Source organism: Protopterus annectens, chromosome 7.part0 (assembly GCF_019279795.1).
Source record: "Protopterus annectens isolate FY-2018-M chromosome 7.part0, PAN1.0, whole genome shotgun sequence".
NCBI lineage: Eukaryota > Metazoa > Chordata > Ceratodontiformes > Protopteridae > Protopterus > Protopterus annectens.
Window position 1 is genome coordinate 1,270,713,657 of NC_056739.1, and position 21,319 is coordinate 1,270,734,975.

Genomic DNA, 21,319 nt, shown 5'->3' on the forward strand with positions numbered 1-21,319 from the left:
AATGGCATGTAATCTAGCATGTGCTTGCTATTTATTTGCACATGCCTACCTTGAAACACTTCTTAAAGGTGCAGTACACTATTCTACCTCTTTGAGAAATCAGTCCTGGAATATTGATGACAATAAGTGACATGCAATCAATGCATATAATTCTTTGTCAAGCAGTTATGTAGAACTAAATACATATAGACAGTTATGTCCAGGTTGATGTGTATTTCACACTAAGTCTGGAAGTACGACCAAAATACGTGACAAAAAAAATTAGCATCCGATCTAGCAACTGGGATGGTCTCTGCTGAATGGTCAACTGTAAGGACATCAGGAACATCATCAGGAATGGAAGTAGAAGTCGGGATACGTTCTGCAACAGGAACATTGTCTGGATTGCTCAGAGATCTAGAGTCTGTATCACAGGAACAATGCTGCGATATTGATTCTGGTACAGAAAAAAGATGTCTGAGATTTCTCCTGTACTCCACATCCTCAGATTCTGTGAAGTAGGATCTCTGTTCAGTGCATATATCAGTTACTTGACCAATCTGGTCAAAACCTTTCACTGTTTGTATCCTCACTGTCTTTTCTTTCAATGGACGAAAAAATCTACCTGATTCATCATAGCTGGACATATGGAAAGAACACTTTCTGAGTAATTGGGCACTAATTGTCTTGTTCTTCGCTTTAGGTGTCAACAAACTGGAACTAATAGGCAGTGTTGTTCTGGTTTGCCTAGATAGAAGTCTCTGAGCAGGCGAGCCAAGTATGTTGTCACAGGATATGTTTCTGAGATTGAGTAAATTAAAAAAGACATCAGTATTATCACACTTTGAACTCTCAATTAATTGCTTGGCACTCTGCACTGTATGTTCAGCTAGTCTATTTGACGGTGGATATTTTGAGCTAGTAGTAACATGTACAAAGTCTTATTTTCTTGCAAATTTCTAAAACAGCCGACTAGTAAATTCAGTATCATTGTCAAACAATTTTGTGTGGACTACCATGGACTGAGAAATGACGTTTCAACTTGGTGATAACAATGGACTTTAGATTAGGTAGCAAATCGATCTCAAACCAGTTTGAATAAGAGTCTGCCAACACTAAGTAATGCTGATTGTTCCACTCAAATATATCAGTGGCTGCTGTTGACCAAGATAGTTCAGGAACTTGACTTAGCTGAAGAGATTCTTTTTGCAAATGCGGTTTAGTACTATTGCATACTGTACAAGAAGAAAGTACTTTATCCATGTTTTTTTATTAGAGAAGGCCAAAATACTAGTTCTGTCGTCCTTCTTTTAGTAGATTCAGAACCTGGGTGACCATGATGCAAAATCTGGCTGTATTCACATTGTAAGGAAGCAGGGACAACAATTTTAGGACCTTTGAAAATAATGCCATCTTCAATCAACTTCTCATTTCTGTAAGGAAAATAAGTTTGCACTTCAAGTGGTACACTAGATTGCTTTGATGGCCACCTAGCATTAATGTAGTGGGTGAGCTTTTGCAAAACTGGATCAGTCTTTATATGATCTCTCAGCTCATCAAGTCTTGTGGTAGAAAAATTATGCACTTCCATAACGTCTGTCAAAATTTTCTGCATGAAGCTGTTCAATTGTATTTCTGGGCGATCTGGATAAGGTATCAGCCAGATAAAGAAGTTTGCCTTTTGCATAGACCATTTTGAAGTTGTACTTTTGCATTTTGAACATCATTTTTTGTAATCTCACTGGAGCTGAATGCATAGGCTTCTATAGAATAGTATGAGGTTGGTGATAAGTTTCAATCTGAATAGCTCGACCATAGATATAATCATGAAACTTGGAACATGCAGATACTATTGCCAAAAGTTCTTTCTCAATTTGAGCATATTGCATTTCAGTTTGGGTAAGAGTTCTAGCTACGTAGGCTACTGGTCTGCCGTCTTGAAGAATAACTGTGCCAAGAGCAAATTTTGAAGCCTCACAGGAAAGAGTTACTGGTTTATTGACATCATAGTAACTTAGTGTAGGTGGGGTGGCAATTTTCTGCTTAAGGTCTTCAAATGCTCTCTGGTGGTGGTCCAACCAAGACCAAGTAAAATTTTTGCACATCATCTCTCTCAAAGGTGCCGTCCAACTCACTGAAGTCTGGTATAAACTTGCCTAAATAGTTGACCATACCAAGAAAACGTTGTAGAGCTTGAACATTATCTGGTGCTGGCATCTCAAGAATGGCCGCTTGCTTGGATGGGTCTGGTCGCAAGCCAGTACTAGATAAATAAATGACCTACATATGTAACTTCTGGTAGTCTGAATTTGCACGTCAGAGAACTGAACTTTAAGTTCACTTCACATGCTCTGTCTAGAACTTTCTTGAGGATTCTGTCATGCTCTGCTTCCATCATTGCCTCCAACCAATAGATCATCTACTATTATGGCACAAGGATAACCTGAAAAAATTTGCTCCATTGCATGTTGAAAGACTTCACTTGTAGAAATTATTCCAAATGGCATCCTGAGGAATCTACATCTGCCAAATGGGGTACTGAAAGTAGTCCATAATGAGAATTTGTGATCAGGCATCACTTGCCAAAATGAACTTTCTGCACCTAAGACAGTAAAAACAGTGGCATTTGGTATTAGGGCTCTGACTTCCACTACTGTACACATTGGATGATATGGTCTCTTTAATGCTTTGTTCAAATCACTTGGGTCAGTATATATTCCGATTTCGTCTGAGCCTTTTTTGTGGGCTGCTACCATGGACAGCACCCATTCAGTTGGTTCTGTAACTGGACATATTACACCTTGCTGCACCACTTTATCCAGCTGAGCTTTGACTTTTTTCTGCACAGCTATTGGAACTTTTCTTGCTGATCTAACCACTAGACTGACCACTGGGTCTAACTTCGTAGAATACACAGCCTGAAGTTTGCCCAACTTGTCCTCAGACATCCGCATACTCTGAGAAAATAGCTCCAGTAAAATTGGAACTAGGATATGTGCTTATACGATGAACAACTTTGGTAAAAGAAAGCAAATTCATTCTCAAACTGTCTCCGAGACCCAATAATGACTGCACAGTTCTTTGGACGACCTAGAATTACAAGACCCAGTAATGACTGCACACGTCTTTGGATGACATTGAATAACAAGCTGTAACAGTTACTAACCAAATAACGTGAAAGCAATACTGAGCCTTAAGTCTGAATTTCTTCACCTCCATAAGTAACAAGATTCGCACTACTAGCCACATTGAGTTGCTCATTAGTTCTCACCTTAGCAAATGTGTCTGCTGACATAACGTTACACTTTGAACTAGTGTCTACTTAGCTCAGTGGTTTTATCATTGATCTGGACAGTGCAGATGACTTCATTCTTTGTCAGTAAATTCACTTCAACCTTTTCACCAATTACTGACACACGATCTACATAGAAAGTAGAATTGCAGCTCTTTCTATGATCATCTTGCTTTTTTGAGTGACCCTTCTTTACAACTGTGTGAGGCTTACTTGATTTGCAAAACTTTTGAAAATGGTTCCATTTTTTACACTTGTGGCATTGCTGACCAAATGCTAAGCATTTTTCTCTTTTAGATTAATGATTGGCGCTACAATTGCGACGGTTAACAATAAAGCTGGATTTGGGTTTTGTTGACTCACCCTTGTACTGCACTGAGCATGTCCTTTTCTTGGAACTTGCTGGAAAACTACGGGATCTCACAGTAAAACCCACAGGGGCTGGAGCTGCCTTGTACTTAGGCCTGCATTTGCTTGCCACATGTCGCATGCTATCTACATTTGCTCTGGATCCTGCTGAAACCATGCTCTTAGGTTCGTAGGTAGGTACTAGGCTATCGGCCCTGGGGCCTATATAACCCCAGCCAAAAAGGTTCCCTGGCTTTCGCCACCCAAGAAAATTATTTTCCTGTGCCCCTGTCAAGCAGTGCTGCAGAAGTGATCCCCGGGATGAATTTTCTGTTTCCCATCTAGTCGTCAAGGTTTTTCTTAAAGAGGGCCAATGAGGAGCTTTGCTTGACATGAATGGGTAGTTTGTTCCAGAGTATGGGAAGTCTCTGGGACAGGAATCTATCCCTCCAGCACATTCTGTTTATTGTGGTGACAAGGTTTAGGTCCCTGGAGCATGTGGTTCAGAGAGATTGGGATTTCTTTAAGTGTAGCATGTCCAACAGCTCTAGATTTGACATAGCTGTATTTGTTAGGCAGAGATAATCTCTGAGTAGGCGATATGTGACGGAGTCGAGGTGGAGTTTTCTGAGACGGTCTGCATATGGCATCTGCTTGAGGCCGGTAATCCTCTTAGTCGTAGTGAGGTATTTCTTTGGCCTTTCCAATTGTTGTAGGTGTCTTGTGAGATGCATGCCAAATGGGGCATTGTACTGTCTAATGGGCCTGATGAGGGATGAGTAGAGAGGAACAATGACCTCCTTTTTTCTAGAGGAGAACCCTTTTGTGATTAGGTGTGCCACATAGAAGGATTACCTGACTGCTGTGGTGATGTGGTTATGAAGATGTGGTTATCAAAGGAGAGACTAATGTCCACCTGTGTCCCCAGGTCTCATCACACTTTGTTTAGTGAGCTACTGCCTATGTGGTAGTTCATGGGTACCAAGTTTTTCCCAAAGGGGATGACCGTGCTCTTATTGGCATTGAACTTGAGGCCATGACTTTGACACCAAGCATCTGGCTCTGTGAGGCCCTTTTGTAGAATGTCTACATCATTAGGTGATTCTGTTATGGCTCCCACTTTGCAGTCGTCTGTGAACTTTGTTAGCCAAAGACCTACTGTGTTGGACTGCACTTCAGAGAAGTAGATGCCGAACAGGAGTGGACCCAGGACTGAACCCTGTGGAACTCCCCTCGTCACTGGTCTGAAGTCAGACTTGGAGTCGGCTACTTTTACTGTGTGGGTTCTGTCAGTGAGCCAGTTGGCCACCCATCTTGTGACATGTGAATTTATGCCCAGATTAGTGAGTTTATAATTCCAGACTGGGGGATGGTATCAATAGGCTGTGTGCACTACCTTGCCCTCGTCTACAGCTCTAGTGACTGCTTCAAAGAAGTCAATCAGGTTTAGTAGACATGATCTACCTTTTACAAACCCAAACTGAGTGGGGTCCAGGGTTTGGAGGTTCCCTATGTCTTTGTTTATAAGCTGCAAGATGATATGTTCCATAGCCTTGCAAACCCCCTTTGTGGAGTGGGATAACCATCACTGTGCGCCATTCAGTAGGCACATAGCCTGAGGTGAGGCTATGATTGAACATGGTGCTTAGGTGGGGTGCCCGTTCGTTCTGTAGTTCGTGCAGTACACAACCTGGGATGTTGTCTGGTCCCATGGATGCTGTGTTCTTGGCATTGGAGAGTGAGGTCTTTACTTGGTTCATCCATGATTACAGGGGTTTTGCATTCTTCTGGTATTAAGATGGGCCCTTTGGAGGGTGAGAGGGGGGTAAAGTTCTGCCAGGATGTTGACAATATCGGTTGGTTCTATATATTTAGTGCCATTGTGCTGTAGCTCAGAGCAGATCTGAGTATTGCCATTGAGATTCTTGACACAGCTGTAGAATGCGTTTGTGGTTGTGTTTGGAATCAGTGGCGATTTTACTTTCATAACTAGCTTTGGAGGATTTTCTGAGAGATCTCAGCTTCTTGGTCAGGGAGTTCCTTCAATCTTGGGATTTTACTCTCTTTTTTTTTTTTTTTTTTTTTTTTGCAACAGCTTCTTTCTTCTGTTGTAGAGTTTGTTTATGGCAGGGGACCACCAGATTGGCTTCCTTTTTTGGAGGATAGCGTCTTGGTTCTGTTGGGGAATGGCACGATCCATGCACTCGTGTATGTGCTTATACAGTGCATTTGTGTAAGATTCAGCAGTCCTGCCTCTATTTTCCATTTGCATGGGTGTCGTGAAGTTTGCCACTTCTGTCTTAAGAAGCTTAAAGTTGGCTTTGGAGTATTTTTTGATGGTGGTTTCCTTAATAGGGGTGGGGGTGGGATATGGCTGTCTAGGGTGACTAGCTTGTGGTCAGATCTGACCAGCGAGGAGTTGACCTCTGGCGCTGAACACTGGTTACCCATATTGGTAATGACTAGGTCCAGGATATTGCTGCCCCTGGTGGGAGTGTGGACAAGCTGATCCAAGGCGTTGGAATTTATGAATTCCAGAAAACATTGAGCAAATGAGTTGGCACATGAGTAGTTTTCCCAGTTGATGATGGGGTAGTTGAAATCGCCCATAATTAAGGTATTTGGTTGTACCTTAATATTTTCCAGTATCTTAAGAAATGAAGAGTGGGAATCCCGGGGCATGGTGGAGAATCTGTAACAAGCTACAACCTGGATTGCAGTGTTGCCCAGTGTTGGTTGCACTTGAGTAATTTTGGATGCATTATGTTTCGTAGCTAGCCTGGAGATGTGGGTATCCTTAATAATTATGGACATACCTCCAGCTTTAGTGTTTCGGTCCAGGTTAGGTGGCCAAAAGGTGTGGTATGAATTAAAGCCTGGTAATGATGGGTGGGGTGCTCTCTGGAGCCTTGAACCAGGTCTCTGTCGCTGCACAGATGTCGATGTTCCCCATTTTAAGGAGTGCCTCGAGTGAGTGCATTTTGAGGTTTAGACTTCTAGCATTGAGTAGCATTACCCTCAGAGTTTGCTTGCTTGTACCTGTTACGGTGGTGAACCTTGCCTAAAAAAGGCATTATATGGGTGGCAAGAGCCTTAGCCAATGTCTGAAATCCCAGAGGCGACAGGTGCAGGCCATCTCTGGCAAAGCATTGTGGTCTGTCGATCATGTCATCCCAGGCAGACAGATACTGGATCCCCTTAGAATAACACCAGAAGCTGAGCCAATTGATGAAGTCAATCATTTGTCTTTGTACTGTGGTCATCATTCTGGGGGATGGCAGGATGCTACTCAGGGCTAGGGTCATACCTACCTGGGCTACAAGATCCGAGAGCTACTCCATGTCCCTTTTCATGTAGTCCAGGGAGATGCATCTCAGGTCATTCACACAAACATGGGCAATGACAGAGTCATATTTGTACTTGTTGTGGAGTGACCCGAGTGCATACGTTATGTATCCTGGCACCCAGCAGGCAGCGGACAGTAACTTTCTACTTGTTTAGCCTGGTGAGTGAGACATCAGTGTGCCGGACTATAGAGTCGCCTTTGACTAGTGTGTTGGGTATGTTGTTTTGCCTTATGGGCTGAGGTTGAGTGGCACACTCTCATCACTTGCAAGCATATTTGTGTGCCTTTCTGTAACTTCATGAACTTGACAAATCTCAATAGCTTTTCTCAACATTAAAGCACTGTCACAAAGCAAAATCTTTCTTACTGCATCACTATTAGTACCACACACAAGCCTGTCCTTTATCAACTCATCTTTTAAATCACCCAGCCTACATGTTTTAGCTTTGTTTCTCAGGTCAGTTATATAAGCTGCAAAAGTTTCCTGTTTTTTGATCTCTTGTGTAAAACAAATGCCTCTCTAATGTATTATTTGTCTGGGGGTTACACATTTCCCTGAATTTGCACTTTAAACACTCTGGGTGTTCCATTGATTCAGCCTGTACAACAATATGACCGTTATCACCTGCTCCCTGATATGCTGCTGGTGCATACACAAATGAACGCTCTCTTTCAATGGCCTCAGACCTAGTTAGGTTTAGCAAAATGAATGCCCTGGTGCGTGCATCTTTATCCAAATAAGCTGCTTGTATAAAATATCATACTCTTGCTCAAATATTCAATCATTTTCTGCAATATTCTGATCAAACACCAATGGTGACGTTTTTCGAAATCCATCTGCCATATTAACACATACCAGTGAAGGCTTTTGCAAGTATGCATGAACACACACACACACATGCCAGAAATTTATGCCAGTATTTATAACTATGCCCAATAGCACAACAAGCCTCCAAAAAACTGAACTAACCAAAATAAGTCAGGCACTGTAATACTCTTGAAATCACCTCTTATCAGTGTAAGAAACATTTCAATTAACTGCAATGTATTGAGACTTGAACAAGACATTAAAAAAGACCTCATCATCCTATACGTACAGTCAGGGAAATTGCAACCCTCATGCCAAATACCACTGTTTTTTCTGTCTTAGATGTAAAGAGTTCATTTTGGCGAGTGATGCTTGATCTCAAATCTTCACTACTGACTACATTCAGTACCCCATTTGGTAGATACAGATTCCTCAGGATGCCTTTTGGAATAAATTCTGCCAGTGGAGTTTTTCCGCCTGCAGTGGAGCAAATTTTTTCAGGCTACCCGTGTGCAGTGATAGTTGATGATTAACTAGTTTGAGGTAATGATGAAGCAGAGCATGACAGAAACCTAGGAAAGTCCTGGGCAGACCACGTGAAGTGAATTTAAAGCTCAATCCCCTTAAGTGCAAATTCAGACTACCAGAAGTTATATATGTAGGTCATCTATTTACTAGTACAGGCTTACGACCAGATCCTTCTAAGGAAGCAGCCATTCTTGAGATGCCACCTCCAGACAATGTCCAAGCTCTACAGCGTTTTCTTGGTATGGTTAACTATTTCAGCAAATTTATCCCTGACTTTAGTGAGTTATCAGTGCCTTTGAGAGAGCTGACATGCAAAAATGTTAAATGGTCATAAACAGCAAGTTGCTAACCCGCCTACATTAAGATGCTATGATGCCCATAAACACTAGTTCTTTCCTGTGATGCTTCAAAGTTTGGTCTTTGTGCATTTATTCTTCAGGAGGGCAGCCCTATTGCCTATGCATCTAGAACTCTTACCCAAACTGAGAAGCAATATGCTCAAATTGAGAAGGAACTTTTGACAGTTGTGTTTGCATGTTCGAAGTTCCATGATTGTATTTATGGCCAGGCTATCCAGATAGAAACTGACCATCAACCTCTAGTTCCTATTCTAAAGAAGCCTATGCATTCCACTCCAGCAAGACTACAAAGAATGATGCTCGCATTGCAAAAGTACAATTTCAAAATGGTCTATACAAAAGGTAAACTTGTTTATCTGGCTGATACCTTATCCAGATCACCCAGAAATATCACTGAACAGCTTGATGCAGAGAATTTTGACTTTGATGGCAGGGAAGTGCGTAATTTTTCTACCACAAGACTTGATGAACTGAGAGATCATACAAAGACTGATCCAATTTTGCAAAAGCTCAACCACTACATCAGTATAGGATGGCAGTCAAAGCAATCCAGTGTACTGCCAGAAGTACAACCTTACTTTCCATACAGAGATGAGATGCTGATGGAAGATGGTATCATTTTCAAAGGTCCAAAGGTTATTGTTCCTACTTCTTTACAGCGTGACTACATTCAGATTTTGTATAGTGGCCACTCAGGTTCCAGTTCTACCAAAAGGGCGAGAGGACTAGTATTTTTGGCTTCTCTAGCAAAAGACATTGATAAAGTGCTTTCTTCTTCAGTGTACAACAGTACTAAGCCACATTTGCGAAAAGAGCCACTTCAGCTAAGCCATATTTCTGAACTCCGTTGGTCAACAGTATTAACTGACATATATTTGAGTGGAACAGTCAACATTACTTAGTGTTGGTAGACTCTTATTTGAACTGGTTTGAGATCGATTTGCAACTTAACCTAATGTCCAGTGCTGTTATTACTAAGATAAAATGTCATTTCTCATTCCATGGTAGTCCACACAAAGTTATTTCTGACCATGTTTCTCAGTGTACCAGTCAATTGTTTCAGAGATTTGCTAAAGAGTGGGACTTTATCCATGTTGCTAGCAGTCCTGAATATCCACAGTCAAATGGCCTTGCTGAACGTGCAGTACAGAGTGCAAAGCAATTACTGGAGAGGTCAAAGCATGATTATTCCGATATCTTCTTGAATTTACTCAATCTCAGAAGTATACCCCATGACAATCTACTTGGCTCGCCTGCTTAGAAACTTCTATCTAGGCAAACCAGAACAACCTTGCCTATCAGCTCTAGTTTGTTTGTGCCTAATCCGAAAAACAACAGAGCAATCAAAGCCAAACTTTTTAAGAAGCATTCTTCTCAGAAGTCCAACTATGATAAAACGAGCAGATTTATTTGTCCGTTAAAAGAAGGAGAAAGAGAAGTCAGGATGCAAAAGGCTTTGATCTAATTGGTCAAGTGAGAGATGCATGTGCCAAGCAGAGATCCTACCTAGCAGAATCTGAGGGTACAGAGTACAGGGGAAACCACAGACCTCTTCCTGTATCAGAAATGATATCACAGCAGCCTACCTGTGATACAGACTCTAGATCAACCCTGACAGTGTTCATATTGAAGAACATGTCGCAGTATCCATTCCCATTCCTGATTGTCTCAGTTGTCCCCAAAATTGAACATTCCTTGAAGACAGTCCCCATTGCTAGATCCAATTCTGACTTTTATGTTACACGGTCAGGTTGTATTTCAAGATCTAGTGTAAAACGCACAGCAACCTAGACATAATTGTTTTATGTGTGTCTGATTTTGTATGATTGCATGTCAAATAATTGGTTCTGTATAACTGCATGTCAAAAGATCATTTCTCTGAATTGCATGTTATTGAATACGGTCATTATGTATATGGACTATTTCTCAAAGAGGGAGGATGTAGATCATCAGAGCTTGTGTATGTACCTTAAAGAAGCATTTCCAGATGTAACCATGTACATATAAATACTGAGCATATTCAGGCAGCAGTGCCATTTTGAGAGAACAGCCAGATTGCTAACATGTATGAGTGTGGTAGTCTGTTTATACATTTATTTAAGTTACAAAGCCTCATTTTTGATGTGTTTGTGTGTAATAAAGCTGCTTGAACTGAACCCATGAATGTTTGTCTGTTTAATCCTGACCAGACAAGTGACACTGCCCACCTAGATCTGGCTAAAGCATTTGATATATTACTCCACTCGAGCATTGCCGATTAAACTTACAGAACTGAGTATAAACCCCATTATAACATGCTGGATAGCTAGCTATCTCACTGATTGGACCCAGAAGATTAGAATTGATGAGGCCACCTCAACAAAGTGGCTGCACACCAGTGGATTCCCCCAGGGCTTTGTGCTGGGCCCACTCCTCTTTGGCATGTACTTCTCGGATGTCCAAGCTAATGCCAAATACCTTTGGCTAAGCAAGTTCACAGATGATTGCAAACTGGGAACAGTCATTGAATCCCCCCCCCCCCCAGATGAGAACACCCTTCAGAAAGGTCTAATACGGACAAATGCTTAAGCCATGGCTTAAAACTCAGTACCAAGAAATGCATTATAGCACCTTTAGTAAGTCTGCTACATACCCTTAAGTTGATTTACTTACTGGTCAGGAATCTGGGAACTCATGCTGATAGTAACCTAGCTTTCAATCAACATGTTTCCAAGGTAGTAAAGAAATCCCTCTATGTTGCTCAACTTATAAGCAAGGGCATTGCATCTAGGTCCAGAGAGATCATACCACTATACTCAGCCCTCACCAGACTTACCGTAGAATATACTGTCCCTTCCTTTATGTACCTGACTGGACACATGTAGTAACTGGAACATCCACAAAGGTTCCTTACAAAAAGAATACAGGGAGTAAGCACAATGTCCTCTACTGATTTCCTCAAAGTCCTGTCTCCTTACTCGGTATCATAAAGACTTCTAAGATGTAATCTTTGCCTAGCATACTAGACATCCCTGGACCCTGTTTTGATGAATCTTTTGCACATAAGCAAAACAAACAGCATCAGGACTACTAGATTAAAATACATACATTTTGCTTGAAACAGAACTAGGAAGTGGTGGACAGAGAAATGTTTCTCAAGGAATTCCTACTCTCTGGAACATCTCTGGAACAGGCTTCTCATCCATGTGAAACAGAGTTCCTCCCAATCCTTATTTAAGCACAACTTTGAGATCAGTGGATGGGTAATCGGAAATTCACCCCTGATCTGGCTCCTATGTCTCTGATGGACAGAGGCAGTCAGTGAATCACCACCTATATAAATGAAATTTGTGGGTCACATTTGGGTTGCATGGCTAGGCCTTTAAGGCCCTTAGTGGTGCATGGCTAGGCCTTTAAGGCCCTTAGTGGTCAATCGCCTAGTATACACGTAAGAACCTATACACCTGTAAAACTCTTTGACAGACCTGTCTGCTAAGGTTAGGTCTGGTGTGACGTTAGAAGTGAATTTCAAGACTTCGTTATTCAATTTGAAGAAGTTTGTGTTTAAAATCTTTGAATTTTGATATGTAGGTTTTGAAGGGTTTAGATAGTTTGAGGGAAAAGGTTACTAAATTATGGTCTGACTTAATTGTAGAGGGAGTTACTAGGGGAGTTTTGCATAATGAAGCTACATTTGTAAGTACCAGGTCAAGAATATTTTGTCCTAGTTTGGCCAGCAGCAATCTGATCCACTGAATTTTTATGAGGTCTGAAAACATCTAAAAATTGATAGTGTAGATACTCCATTCAGTTGATGGGTAGTTAATGTCTCTCAGTATGATGGGAGCTCTTATTTATGGAGAGCTCATCCATGGTGTTGAGGAGCCTGGCATGAACTTCTAGGGGTCATGGAAGGGGTCCTGTAACAGTTGATAAACTGATAGTTGATTTTGTTTAGTGTAATCTGGATTTCATTATGTTCAATTTGTAGTTCTTCAGGAATCTGTCTAGAGGTTTTATTGTTTCTTACAAATATGGATATGCCCACAAATTGCTTTTAAGTCTGAAGGTGTGGTAGTCTCTAAACCCAGGTATGGAGGGAGTGCTTTCTTGACACTTACACTGGTTTTCAGTGATCACGCACACACATGGATGCCTTCCAAATACAGAATGCCTGAAGTTAGGTAGTTTGTTGATTAGATTTCTGACACAGAGCAGAGCCACCTTAATTTGATCTTGTTTTGATGTGTTTTAGACTTTGGGATGTTCATTAACTGAATTTTGTGTAAAGAAAGGCACTATAAAGCAGCATAGGCTTTGGACAGTATGCAGAAACCTTTGAATGAGAAGTGCAGACCATTCTTTGCAAAACCGGTAGGACTGTCAGACATCTCATTCCATGCTGACGCATACTGGATCACCCTAGAATGACATCAGTTATTTAGCCAGTTATTGAATCCAATCATCTTTTCTTTATACTAAGGCATCATTCAAGGAAAAGGGAGGATTCTGTTCAGTATCAGGGTATTGCCTGCCTGCATTTGTGACATGCATAGAGAGCTCAGACATGTTTCTCTGTGTCTCCCGAAGGGATTTTTACCATAAGTCATTAACCCTCATATACACAAGTGTCTTGTTATAGTTGTATTTGTCTGGTGTAAGGGTCCTAAGGACCGTTGATATGTCTGAGATCCGGGCACCTGAAAAACAGTTCACTGTCACCCTGTCTTTATCCACCCGAGTGTGTGTGTGTGTGTGTGTGTGTGTGTGTGTGTGTGTGTCACTATGGAATCACAAATCACTAAAGCATTTTTTGTGTGTGGAGTGGTTTGGTGTTCGGGAATTGAGACCCTTTTTCTCACAGCAGCTCTTTGTTCAATGTGAGGTATTTATGTCCTGTGTTTGATTTTGATTCAGGCAGCGACTTAAGTTCATAGGTGTGTACTAGACTAATGGCCCTGGAGCCTTTACAAGCCTACCCCATAGGATTACCCTGGCATTGTGCCACCCGACCTTAGTTCCTAGTGCCTCTGTCGAGTAGAGCCACTGGAGTGATCCCCGAGGTGAATTTTCTATTTCCCATTTACTCATCAAGATTTCTCTTGAAGAGGGCCAGTGAAGTGCTCTGCTTGACATGTATGGGAAGTCTATTCCATAGCATGGGCAGTCTCTGGGTTATGAACCTGTCCCTCCAGCATGTTCTGTTGATTGTGGTAATGAGGTTGAGGTCAGTGGAGTGTATGGTGTGGCGGGATTGCAATTTCTTTAGATGTAACATTTCTAACAGAGCTGGGTCAGACATGGCTTTGTAAGTCAAGCAGAGATCACCTCTAAGCAGGCGATATGAGACAGAATAGTTGGAGTTTTTTGAGTCTGTCCATATAGGACAAGTGTTTAAGGCCTAGGATCCTCTTTGTGAGGTACTTTTTCAGCCTCTCCAATTGTTGCAGGTGTCTAGTGAGGTACATGCCAAATGGGGCATTGTACTTGATGATTGGCCTAATGAGGGAAGAGTAGAGGGAGACAATGACCTCTTTCTTTCTGGATGCAAAACCCATAGTAATGAGATGTGCCACATAGAAGGACTTTCTGACCACAGTGGAAATGTGGTGGTCAAAAGAGAGGTTGCTGTCAACCTGTGTTCCTAGATCTGTTATAACACCTTCCGTGTTCAGTGGACTACCATTGATGTGGTAATTCAAGGGAACTGGATTTTTTCCAAGGGGGATGACGACACATTTTTTGACATTGAGATTAAGGCCATGGTTTTGGCACCAGTCGTTGGTCTCATTGAGGCCATTCTGTAGGATATCAACATCACTTGGGGAGTTAATAATAGCTCCCAACTTGCAATCGTCTGCAAACTTTGTCAGCCAAGAGTCCCTTCGTGTTGGCCTGGACTTCAGAGAAGTAGATACCAAACAGGAGAGGACCCAAGACCGAACCCTGTGGGACTCCACTCTTGACTGGTCGACAGTGTGACTTGGAGTCAGCTACTTTCACACTGTGGGCTCTGTCTGTGAGCCATTTGGCAACCCACCTAGTGATATAGGGGTTGATGCCTAGCTTAGTGAGTTTTTCTATGATTCCTGAGTGTGGAATGGTATCAAAAGCATGGCCAGATCAAGGTAGGCTGTATGAACCACCTTGCCTTCATCCACAGCTCTAGTGACTGACTCAAAGAAGTTGACCAAGTTGATCTACCCTTCACAAAACCAAACTGTGTAGAATCCAGAGTTTGGAGATTCCCTATATCCTTGTTTTATTAGGTCCATGATGATGCGTTCCTTAGCTTTGCATATTAGACTCTGGCTAATGGCGCGATAGTTCCCGTGGTCTGTAGTCGCTCCTCCCTTGTGGAGAGGGATGACTGTAGCAGTGCGCCATTCAATAGGGACAAAGCCTGAGGTGAGGCTGTGATTGAACAGGGCACACAGATGAGGTGCCAGTTCACTCTGTAGTTCATGTAGAACACAGCCAGGGATATTGTCAGGTCCCATAGAAGCTGTGTTCTTGGCCTTGGAAAGTGCTGTTTTAAGCTTTGCAGCAGTAAAACTGGGTGCCTGGCAATCTACTGGAATTGTGATTGGTCCTTTGGGGGCGGGGTATAGTTGGCACTGAATCTGTCAGCCAGTATATTGGCAGCATCTGTTGGGTCAGAATAGGAGGTACCATTGTGCAGTAGCTCAGAGCAAATCTGGGTATTGCCATGGAGATTGTTTACATAACTATAGAAGGCCTTGTGGTTGTCTTTACTATCTGCTTCAATTCTGTTTTCATAATTAGCTTTAGAGGATTTGATGAGGGATCTCAGCCTTTTGTTGAGGCTGATAAGGGAGTTTTTCCTGTCATGGGACTTCACCTTATTCCGCATCAGTTTCCTCCTCCTTTTTTTTTTTTTTTTTGAGGACAACGTCTTGATTCTATTGGGTATGGCGAGATCCATGCATTTGTGTACATGTTGGAGTTGTCTAGTGGTGTAGAGCAACGGTCGCCCATGTTAGTAATGACCAGGTCAAGGATGTTGCTACTTCTAGTGGGGGTAAGAACAAGCTGGTCCAGGGCATTGGAATTAATGAATTCCAGAAAGCATTGAGCAAGTGTATTGGTACATGAGTAGTTTTCCCAGTTAATAGAGGGGTAGTTGAAGTCACCCAGTATGAGAGTGTTAAGTTAGACCCTAATAAATATTCTCCAGGGTGCTTAGGAATGTAGAGTGGGAGTCTTGAGACATGGTTGGGGACCTATAGCAGGCTACGACGTGAATCGCTGTCTTACCCAATGTTAGCTACACTTGAAGTATCTCAGATGCGTTATGTTGGGCTATCAGTTGGGAGGTGTGCGCATCCTTTATGAATATGGAAACACCAGCGCCTTAGGAGCTTCAGTCGAAGTTCTGGGGCTGAAAGATGTGGAATGAGTTATAACCTGGTAGTGCAGGGGTGCTTTCTGCTGCCTTGAACCAGGTCTCTGTTACAGCATGTATGTCGATGTTCTCCATTTTAAGGAGTGCTTCGAGCAAGTGCATGTTGAGATTTAGACTTCTAGCATTGAGCAGCATGACCCTCAGTTTGTTTTTGTTTGTAGCTGTTATGGTGGTAATTTGGTTTTTGGAACACCGCCTAAAAAAGGCACGATAAGGGTGGCAAGAGCCTTGCCCAGTATCCGGAAGCCCAGGGGGTGACAGATGCAGGCCATCTCTGGCAAAGCATCGAGGTCTGTCAGTCATGTCATCCCAGGCAGACAGATACTGGATCCCCTTAGAATGACACCAGAAACTTAGCAATTGTTGAAATCAATCATTTTCTGCTTGTACTGTGGTATCATTCTGGGTGATGGTAGGATGCTGCTCAGGGCTAGGGTCATACCTGCCTGGGCTACATAATCCAAGATCTCCTTCATGTCTCTTTTCATGTGGTCCAGGGAGGTGCGGTACATCTTAGGTCATTCACACTCGCATGTACAATGACAGAGTCATATTTGTACCTGTTGTTGAGGGACCTAAGTGCGTGTCTTATATGGTGGATCCTGGCTCCTGACAGGCAGCTGACTGTGGGTTCCTATCAACATCTCGAACGTTGACAATTACGATATTGTCGACGCAAGAATGCCGAAAGTGTTGAATATCGAACGGGTAAACGGAAGTCTCCGTAAGGGGAGATTTCCATTTACTACAATGCAGTGCTGTCTCGGAGTTGATATATTTAAGTAGCAGGGGGTGTGGGGGACGCAGGGGGGCTTGCCCCCTGCCTACACCCTTTAGTTTGTTTTTTTTTTGCTTTTTTTGTTTTATATCGGCATTCGAAAATGTAATAGTTCGATCATTTCAGTTCAATATTTAGTGATTTGAACTATTCATTTTTCGAAATGCTGATATAGACTCGCTGACTGTTACAAATGCTGATATAGACTCGCTGACTGTTACTTGCTCCTTATTCAACCTAGTGAGTGGGACATCCGTGTACCTCACTATCGAGTCACCTATGGCTAGCGTGTTGGGCATGCTGTTTTGTCGTAGGGGCTTTGGTTGAGTGGCACACTGTTTAGGAGAGTTGTGTCACATGATTAGTGTTTTGTTGTGGTGGTCGAGTGCGTTTCTGCTTTGGAGGTCTCTCCTGTTTGGGTAGATTTTTATTGAGAGCTTCAGCGAAGGTGGGTGTGTGGTTTGTGTTTTTATGTGAAGACAGTGCTGGTGTGTGTTCTGGAGGGCTATGTGTTCCATGTGATGTGGTGCAAGTGTTGACCTTCTCCTCTTGACCAGCTCTTCCGGTCTTAGCTGGAGAGTGCGCGGCTTCCAATTTGGATATACAAGTGTATCTCTCACAAATCTTAGTGTTGGGAGGTAAGAGGAGAGGCTTGCCAGTGTACATGAGGCAGTTGCTACATTGCCTTAGGATGCCCAAGTTCACCAGGTTAATAGGAGAAAGCACAAATCTGTTTGTGAGAGGTGCAAGTATTTATCTGTGAGTTAATTATTTGTGCACATAAAGCAGTTGCTACACTGCATAAGGATACCTAATGCTATGAGGTTGACAACAGGGGGAAAACAAGTAGGCTGACCTTCCATATTGTCCAGTGTGTAGTAAAACTTAATTTATAGAGAGCTGCAGAGTATAAATAAGATAAAGATATGTGGTCTTTTGAACTAGTTGTAAGTTGATGGTTGATGGTGAAGTTATGTTTATGTGTCAGTTGAAGTTAAGATGTAACTTGGGTATGTATAAGCAACTGTGATAGCACAGCTTGGGAACCTTGCTTAACGGTAGTGTTCAGCTATTTGTAACAGGTATGGGCAAAGTTGCACAATGTAGTACATGCAAGGATTGCTACAGGCTGCTTTTAAACTGCTAGGTGCACTGCTCTGTGCGTTATGCCACTACATGCAGCTTTCTGCACTTGTATGAGGCAATAATGTAATTATTCACTGAATTTGGGTTATATTAGATAAAGTTACACCTGAAAGTGTCTGCATCTTTCAAGTGCATATTGCAGCTGTGCCACTGTAAGCACAACTTTGGTCAATCTAAAATAAGCACTGAAAATGAAAGAGTGAACGAAAAACAGCTTTAACCTATAGTGTTTATTTCTCCAGAACTGCAGCAATTACCTTACTGCCACTAGGAATAACAACAGTAAGCTTACACACTTGGGTAAAACTGACTGTCTGCTGTAAGTTTGAAAAGTAACTGAAAGCACAGCAAATAAATGCAGCAATACTAATTAATCCACATAATAGCACAGAAACAATTTAAAGCAGTGCAGACTGTAAATCTACTTCAGTTAACAGCTGTAAATTTAGAAAATACAGTAAAATAACAAAAAGTGACATGCCCCTCTCAAAACTGATTTAAATAGCGAGACACAGCACAAAACCCACTTGAAAAGCAATTCAGCCAATAGAATGATTTCAGTTAATAGCTGTAACTTCAGAGTCAGAGAAAACGCAGTAACAGTGCAGGGAAAAAAAGTGACAGAAACCTTTCAAAACTGTTTGAAATAGCTAGTCAATGTTTTAAGTGCAGTAGAATGAATAAATGTACTTTCCTGTTTACCAGCTACAAGTGAAAGTCAAAATGCCACTTTCATTTTAGCTTGTGTACAGGAGCTCATCTTCCTGCAAGCTTTAAAATAAATTATTCACCACCAGCTGTGAAAGTCTGGAGAAGCTGTGTACAGAGTCCATTGCAGTCTGAAAGTGTCCACTGTCCCTATTTTCTGTGTTTCATTCCTCCAGAGCGAGGACAAAACAAAAATAATTTCAGATTTGAGGACTGAGTACTCCAAGTTGAGGATCAAACTACATTGCAGTTATTTGCTGAATGAACACGTGATAAACTGTAGTCAAAAGCTATGATATATCCTTCCCACATTCAACCTAAGCAAAGAGCTGTTGTTACATATCTGCATATTAGTTCTTTGCTAAATTGTAGCACAGAGCTATACCATTTCCTTACTACAGTTCCAAAAAACACTGACTACCATTTAAGCAGCCGCTATCACAGCTGCATAAATGATTGCCAACACTGTTTTTCAGGTCCTATCAACACCAGTTTTTCAGCAGCAATGATATCCTCTAACGGCGTATGCCTAGGAACCAGTTCCTTTGCTCTGCTACAGCTTTGCATACACAAACCATGAGGTTAAGTATTATTTGACTCAGAAAAGATTGATTTGATTACTATTAACATTCATCAGTTTTCTAATGTTCCTTTTCGAAGAATTCTAATTATGTTTGATATACCAAAGATTCACAAACATCAAACATGTCTAAATTTCCAGCTAATAGTTTGTACTCCCGGAGTTAAAACTACGTGTTGACTTTTTATATGTGGCTAGTATATTGAGTATAGCCATGCCAGAAAACCCAAGTTATGATAGAAAGTGAGATTTTTATTTTTTTTTATTTATTTATTTTTTTTTTTGACTGAGGTTGATGCTTTACTTGTGAATCTAGTCCCTTCACATTTTTTAGTTAGTAAGGGCACTGTGTTCTTGTATACCTGCATTACTAAGGCTGATGATATTGACATGGTTAGGGAATTTCTTAGTAAGTCTGATGTCTATACGTTTATTTAACATTTATTAACCAGGTAAGTAGACCCTCAGCTAGTGAATATTACTATTCAATAGTAATTTTTCATTCTGTTTTTCAGAAATGTCTGCATTAATGAAGAAGATCCATGGAAGCATTATGAAAGTTTTATTTTATCCCTCAAGTGGAAAAACTTGCAAACCCAAAGCTTCAGAAGTGCTTAGCCGACATTTAATACAAAGAAACCTTCCCCACTGGACCTCTTATTCTGTCAAATACAGTTCTGTGGAAAATGACCAGTTTGGATTGTCCAGTTTTAACTGGCCAGTGAAGAATGCCAATTACCACATTTTGAGAACAGGCTGTTTTCCTTTCATAAAATATCACTGCACTAAAGCAGCATGGCAAGACTTGGAACTTGAAGACAAGTTTTTCACAGCTCTCAAAGTTATAAATCTTGGTAACTTCTTAGTTCTTCTTTACACCCTGCTTACTTCTGTCCTTAATCATGCGGTAGATTTTTAATTCTGATTTTGATTCCATATTGATGCATTGTAACACTGGCTAAGCTGTACTTTTTTAGCTACTGTTTTTCACATATATTTAACTTTATAAGAGTAGACATTGTGTGTGCATATATATATATGTGTGTGTATATATATATATATATATATATATATGTGTGTGTGTGTGTGTGTGTGTGTGTATGTAATGTATCAGAAGGAGTTGCATTGTGTCTGTGGATTTAGAGAAAGCATATGACAGGGTGCCTAGAGAGGAGTTGTAGTATTGTATGAGGAAGTCGGGAGTGTCAGAGAAGTATGTAAGAGTGGTACAGGATATGAACGAGAGTAGTGCGACAGCGGTGAGGTCTGCGGTGGGAGTGACGGATGCGTTTAAGGTGGAGGTGGAATTACATCAAGGATCAGCTCTGAGCCCTTTCTTATTTGCAGTGGTGATGGACAGGTTGACAGATGAGATCAGACAGGAGTCCCCGTGGACTATGATGTTTGCAGATGACATTGCGATCTGTAGTGAGAGTAGGAAACAGGTGGAGGAGACCCTGGAGAGGTGGAGATATGCTCTAGAGAGAAGAGGAATGAAGGTCAGCAGGACTAAGGCAGAATATGTGTGTGTGAATGAAAGGGAGGATAGAGGAATGGTGAGGTTGCAGGGAGTAGAGGTGGCAAAGGTGAATGAGTTTAAGTACTTGGGATCAACAGTTCAGTGTAATGGTGAGTGTGGAAGAGAGGTGAAGAAGAGTACAGGCAGGATGGAATGGGTGGAGAAGAGTGCTGGAATGATTTGTGACAGACGAGTACCAGTAAGAGTGAAACGGAAGGTCTACAAGAGGGTAGTGAGACCAGCTATGTTATATGGGTTGGAGAGAGTGGCATTGACAAAAAGGCAGAAGTCCGAGCTTGACGTGGTAGAGTTGAAGATGTTAAGATTTGCACTGGGTGTGACGAGGATGGACAGCATTAGGAATAAGTATATTAGAGGGTCAGCCCAGGTTGGAAGGTTTGGAGACGAAGCCAGCGAGGCAAGATTACGTTGGTTTGGACGTGCTGAGGAGGGATGCAGAGTATATTGAGAAAAAGATGCTAAGGATGAAGCTGCCAGGTAACAGGAACAGAGGGAGGCCTAA

General features: G+C 41.7%; 1 protein-coding gene across 1 annotated transcript in view; it reads left to right on the plus strand.

The window, feature by feature from the left end:
- CCHR7.PART0H15orf61 (chromosome chr7.part0 C15orf61 homolog) overlaps positions 1–21,319 on the plus strand; it is a 131,677-nt gene that overhangs the window by 18,271 nt on the left and 92,087 nt on the right. Inside the window, exon 2 of the mRNA XM_044077883.1 lies at positions 19,793–20,131. Coding sequence (XP_043933818.1) covers positions 19,795–20,131 — 337 coding nt within the window. The 5' untranslated portion in view covers positions 19,793–19,794. The remainder of the gene's footprint in view (positions 1–19,792; positions 20,132–21,319) is intronic.